This window comes from Pituophis catenifer, unplaced genomic scaffold (assembly GCF_029215685.1).
Source record: "Pituophis catenifer annectens isolate HBS135680 unplaced genomic scaffold, rPitCat1.0.hap2 SCAF_1, whole genome shotgun sequence".
Lineage (NCBI taxonomy): Eukaryota > Metazoa > Chordata > Lepidosauria > Squamata > Colubridae > Pituophis > Pituophis catenifer.
Window position 1 is genome coordinate 10,686,088 of NW_027256881.1, and position 6,085 is coordinate 10,692,172.

Genomic DNA, 6,085 nt, shown 5'->3' on the forward strand with positions numbered 1-6,085 from the left:
ATGATTGTGGGACTATAAAATGTGAAAGACCAGGATCACACGTGAGCTTCCAATTAAACTGATTTAATGGAACTATGCACTATGCATAGGAATGCATTCAACTAACAGTTAATACAGTGATGAAATCTAAAATTTGTTACTACCAGTTCTGTGGGTGTGGCTTAGTGTGTGTGTGGGGGATAATGTGACTGGGTGGGCGTGGCCATTTTTTTTTTTTTTTACTTTTAAAACCATTTTTTCTACAACCTCTTCGGAGAATGCTTTCAAAAGGCTCTGACGATCCCAGCTGAGTTGCCTGATCGTCAGAGGCTTTTTTAAAAAGCCTCTGCTGATCAGGCAACTCAGCTGGGATCGTCAGAGGCATTTAAAAGAAAAAAGTTTTTTTTTCTTTTAAAAGCCTTTGATGATCCCAGCTGAGCTGTGCGATCATCAGAGGCTTTTTTTTTACTTTTAAAAGCATTTTTTCAGCTGAAGAGGTTGTAGAAAAAATGCTTTTAAAAGTAAAAAAAAAAGCCTCTGATGATTGTGCGGCACAGCTGGGCATGGGGAGGAGGGCAGGGATTTTTGCTACCGGTTTTCCGAACCACCAACCGCCACCATCGCTACCGGATCAGGCGATCCAGTCTGAACTAGGAACATTTCACCCCTGAGTTAATACTATTTTTGTGCCAGATAAGGGTTAGCGGATGTTAAGAGGAGTTGGACTGAGTCATTTTTTGTGTCTATGTAGAGATTCTACATAGATTCCTCTTTTGACTCTGCCCCTAGATTCTGCCACTTCAGGAACAGGAATTCTGGGAGTTGAAGTCCACAGGTTGTAAAAAGGCCACAGTTGCCCACCCCTGGCCAAGAAGATAGTTAAAGCTCAGCCAAATGTGGTTTATTTAACAAATTATTTAAATCATGGCTTTGCACAACATGTGGGCCTGGTAGCTGAGGAAATTGTCAGGATCTACTGCCATCATGTGGCTTAGTACTTCTTTTCTTCTGACTTTCCTTTTGAGAGTGTTTTTAAATGATCACCTGGAAGATATTGGCCTCTTGGTGGTCTCTTTTTTCCTGTAGACTTTTTATTATAAGGCAAAGTTAACATTATCAGTTGCACTAACGATCCATTACACCAAGAATCCAATAATTCTTTTTTATTATTTTTTCAGAGGTTTTTATCAGGATTATTATAATAAATAATAAAAGGTTTTCAAGAAGAGACTGGACAGCCATTTGTCTAGAATATAGTATAGGGTCACCTGCTTGAGCAGGGGGAGGGGTTGGACTAGAAGACCTCCAAGGTCCCTTCCAGCCAGGGGTGAAATCCAGCAGGTTCTGACAGGTTCTGGAGAACCGGTAGCGGAAATTTTGAGCAGTTCGGAGAACCAGCAAATACCACTTCTGGCTGACCCCAGAGAGGGTTGGGAATGAGGATTTTACAGTATCCTTCTCCTGGAGTGGGGTGGGAATGGAGATTTTGCAGTATCCTTCCCCTGCCATGCCCACCAAGCCACACCACGCCCACAGAACCAGTAGTAAAAAAAAAATTGGATTTCACCACTGCTTCCAGCCCAACGATTCTATAATTGTATATTTTAAAATAGAGATGAAAATAAAGAGAGTAGGGAAATGGGAAGGGAAAAGAAAGGACAAGTGTGGGGTAAAGGAAAAAAGGTGAGGGGGAAGCATTGATTTCCAACTTTTTTCAGTAAATTACAAAGTAAAATTACAGCTCCAACTTTTTACTTCTGCGTACTTAGTAAATACTAGCCATTTCTAGAGTGCAATGATTCAACCCTGAGCTACATCTTTTATTTATTTATTTATTTATTTTATTAAATTTCTATACCACCCTTCTCCCGAAGGACTCAGGGCGGTGAACAGCCAGAAGATAAAACACAGAAATACAAAATTTAAAATGAATTAAAACGAATTAAATAATGTAGGCTGAATTTTAAAATACCCCATAATTAAACAAATTAAAATTTATGTTTAAAATTTAAATTTAAAAAGGAGAAGATTTAGGCCAGGCCAGCTTGATGAAATAAAAATGTTTTCAGTGCGCGACGGAAGGTGCGAAGATCCGGGATCCTCCGTATCTCCAGGGGGAGCTCATTCCAGATCGTAGGTGCCCCCACAGAGAAGGCTCTCCCCCTAGGGGCCGCCAGTCGACATTGTTTGGCCGACGGCACCCGGAGGAGCCCCTCTCTATGGGAGCGTACTGGCCGGTGAGAGGCTATTGGTGGTAGCAGGCGGTCCCGTAGATAAGCAGGTCCTAAGCCATGGAGCGCTTTAAAGGTGGTAACCAAAACCTTGAAGCACACTCGGAAGACCACCAGGAGCCAGTGCAGCTTGCGCAGGAGAGGTGTTACATGGGAGCTCCATGTTGCTCCCATAACCACCCGCGTGGCCGCACTCTGCGCCAGTTGGAGCCTCCGAGTGCACCTCAAGGGTAGCCCCATGTAGAGAGCATTACAATAGTCCAGACGAGAGATGACAAGGGCATGAGTGACTGTGTGTAGGGAGTCCCGATCTAGAAAAGGACGCAACTGGCAGATCAGGCGAACCTGATGAAAAATCCTGCCGGTCACGGCTGTCAAGTGCTCTTCTAAAGACAGCTGTGAATCCAGGAGGACGCCCAAGTTGCGAGCCCTTTCTGTGGGGGCCAATGATTCACCCCCAATAGTCAGCGATGGCACCAGCTGACTATATTGGGACGTTGGAAACCACAGCCACTCAGTCTTGGATGGGTTGAGCCTGAGCCTGTTCCTCCCCATCCAGATCCGTACGGCCTCCAGGCACCGGGACATCACTTCAAGGGCATCGTTGGGGTGGTCCGGGGTGGAGATGTACAGCTGGGTGTCGTCAGCGTACTGATGGTACTTCACCCCGAAACCACGGATGATCTCGCCCAGCGGCTTTACATAAATGTTGAACAAAAGGGGCGAGAGGACCGATCCCTGTGGCACCCCATATATGAGGGGCCTCGGGGTCGACCTCTGCCCCCCTGTCAACACAGACTGCGACCGGTCGGAGAGAAAGGAGGAGAACCACCGTAGTACGGTGCCTCCCACCCCCAACTCTTCCAACCGGTGCAGCATGATACCATGGTCGATGGTATCAAAAGCCGCTGAGAGATCTAACAGGACCAAGACAGAGGAGCAACCCCTGTCCCGAGCCCTCCAGAGATCATCAACCAACGCGACCAATGCAGTTTCCGTGCTGTATCCAGGCCTGAAACCCGACTGGAACGGATCTAGATATGACGTTTCATCCAGGTACTGGGAAAGCTGTCGCGCAATCACACTCTCAACAACCTTCACAATGAAGCGAAGGTTGGAGACTGGACGATAATTAGCCAATACTGCCGGGTCCAGGGAAGGCTTCTTGAGGAGAGGCCTCACCACCGCCTCCTTCAAGGTGGCAGGGAAGGTACCCTCACCCAATGAAGCATTTATAATCCCCTGGAGCCAGCCTCACGTCACCTCCCGGGAAGCCAGTACTAACCAGGAGGGACATGGGTCCAACAAACATGTGGTCGCGTTCAGTCTGCCCAGAATCCTGTCCACGTCATCTGGGGTCACAGAATCAAACTCATCCCAGATAACATTCTCAAGACCTGCCTCCGTCACCCTCGCTGGACCTACCCAGTTGGAGTCCAGACCTTCCCGAATCTGAGTGATTTTGTCATGCAGATATTGAACAAAGTCCTCGGCTCTTCCCTCCAAGGGGTCCTCCCGTGCTTCCTGGTGGAGCAGGGAGCGGGTCACCCTAAACAGGGCGGGTTGGCGATTATCTGATGACGCAATAAGAGCAGTAAAATGGGTACATTTTGCTGCTTTTATCGCCACTATGTAATTCTTAATATGAGATCTTACCAGTGTCCGGTCTGATTCAGAAACACTAGCCCTCCAACTACTCTCTAGGCGTCTTTTCCAGCGCTTGATCTCCCTCAGCTCCTCGGTGAACCAAGGAGCCAGGTGAGAACGGCGCCAGGTCAGAGGCCGCAAAGGCACAACTTGATCCAGAGCTCCAGCGGCCGCTCTATCCCAGGCGGCCACTAGGTCTCCAGCCGAGGCGTGTGCAAGATCCTCGGGGATTGGCCCAAGCTCCATCTGGAACCTATCAGGTTCCATCAGGCGCCTGGGGCGGTACCATCTTACTGGTTCCGCCTCCCTGTGGCGGGGTACCGCGGTTCGAAGGTCAAGGCGAAGGAGAGAGTGACCCGACCATGACAAAGGCTCAATGACTATGTCCCCTATCTCAAGATCACTCAACCACTGTCCAGAGACAAAAACCAGGTCCAGTGTGTTTCCCCCCCTGTGCGTAGGGCCATGAATTAGCTGGGTCAGGTCCATGGCCGTCATGGAAGCCATGAACTCCCGAGCCACCTCAGATGCCTCACCCGCGGACAGCAGATTAAAATCCCCCATGACCATAAATCTGGGGGTATCAACCGCCACCGCGGCGATAACATTGAGTAGCTTGGGCAGGGCTGCAGCCACGTGGCAAGGAGCCAGGTACGTGATCAACAAGCCCATCTGAACCCCATGACCCCACTTCACAAGGAGGGACTCACAACTGGCCGTCTGAGGAACAGTGGTCTCCCTCGGCCTAAGACCTTCTCTAATAATAACCGCTACTCCCCCGCCCCTCCCCTGAGGCCTCGGCTGATGGAATGCGTGGAAGCCTGGTGGGCACATTTCTACCAGAGGGACCCCTCCCTCCGGGCCCAACCAGGTCTCCGTAATACCCGCCAGGTCCGCTCCCCCCTCCTGAATAAGATCACAAATGAGGGGGGCTTTATTTACTACAGACCTGGCGTTGCACATCTATTTTCTCCAGTGGGATTTTTTTTTTTTGATATTTTTGATATTTTTGATGTGGTAGCAGTAGATGAGAACAAGGAACAAGAAATCTCATGGAAGAAATTACATTTGGAGCCTTGGTGGCATAGTGGTTAGAATGTAGTATTGCAGGCTGACTCCGCCCACTGCCAGGAATTCGATCCTGACCAGCTCAAGGTTGACTCAGCCTTCTATCCTTTCGAGGTCATTAAAATGAGGACCCAAATTGTCGGGGGCAATATGTTTTATTTATTTATTTTTATTTTATTTTATTTCTATACCGCCCTTCTCCTGAGGGACTCAGGGCGGTGTACAGCCAAGATAAAACATTGCATATAAAATTTAAAAACAGTTTAAAAAACAGTTAAATAATTTCGGCCCAAGATTTAAAACAACCCAATTAAAACCGAATTCAATTAAAACTGAGAAAATGGGATCAAGCCAGCCCAGCTAGATGGAATAAGTGTGTTTTCAGGGCCCGACGAAAAGTCCGGAGGTCTGATATCGTGTGTATCTCAGGGGGTAGGTCATTCCAGAGGGCAGGTGCTGCCACAGAGAAGGCTCTTCCCCTGGGGGTCGCCAGCCGGCACTGTCTGGCCGACGGCACCCTGAGGAGGCCCTCTCTTTGCGAGCGAACCAGTTGATGGGAGGCTATTGGCGGCAGAAGGCGGTCTCGCCTAAGTGGTTGACTCTGTAAACCACTTAGAGAGGGCTGTAAAGCAGTGTGAAGCGGTCTATAAGTCTACATGCTGCTGTAATTGTTATTTGATTCCCCTTTTATAGGCCAGATAAAAACTGCTCCAAAAAAAGACCAACATCTGTTGTTAAAACAGAAAGAATTGATTTTTAACTTTTTAACTCTTCCCCCTCCTTTTTCTTTCTTTCTTTTTAGTGCATTCCCAGAAACAAAACCGACAGACCTGCGTACGGAAGAGTTTAATATGCGCTTTTGCTATGGCCTTTATTATCAGCGTCATGTTGATCGCAGCCAATCAAATCCTCCGAAGTGGCATGGAGTAGCCATAACACTGTGAAACAAATGATCCACGCATGCGCATGCTGCCCGGTGAACTTTCTCCCTGACCAACTTTCAAATCAACGGGCAAAGGAGAGAGAGAGAAAGAAAGAGAGAGCAGGTGTGAACGAGAGCGAAGGTTAAGAGGAACGGTTCAGCAAGGAAACTGTATCCGGCAGCATATCTGTAAATCAACCATATCCTCTTGGCAGGGACATCAAAGGGCTGTCTTAAT

General features: G+C 48.1%; 1 protein-coding gene across 2 annotated transcripts in view; it reads left to right on the top strand.

Moving 5' to 3' along the window:
• The window catches only part of CALN1 (calneuron 1), a 307,225-nt gene extending 301,370 nt beyond the window's left edge, over positions 1–5,855 (top strand). Inside the window, exons 5-6 of one of the 2 annotated variants that reach the window (XM_070945577.1) lie at positions 2,241–2,243; positions 5,728–5,855. In XM_070945577.1, the coding sequence (XP_070801678.1) occupies positions 2,241–2,243; positions 5,728–5,855 (131 nt within the window). The remainder of the gene's footprint in view (positions 1–2,240; positions 2,244–5,727) is intronic. The other variant, XM_070945568.1, reaches the window with a different exon arrangement.
• The last annotated feature ends 230 nt before the right edge of the window (positions 5,856–6,085 follow it).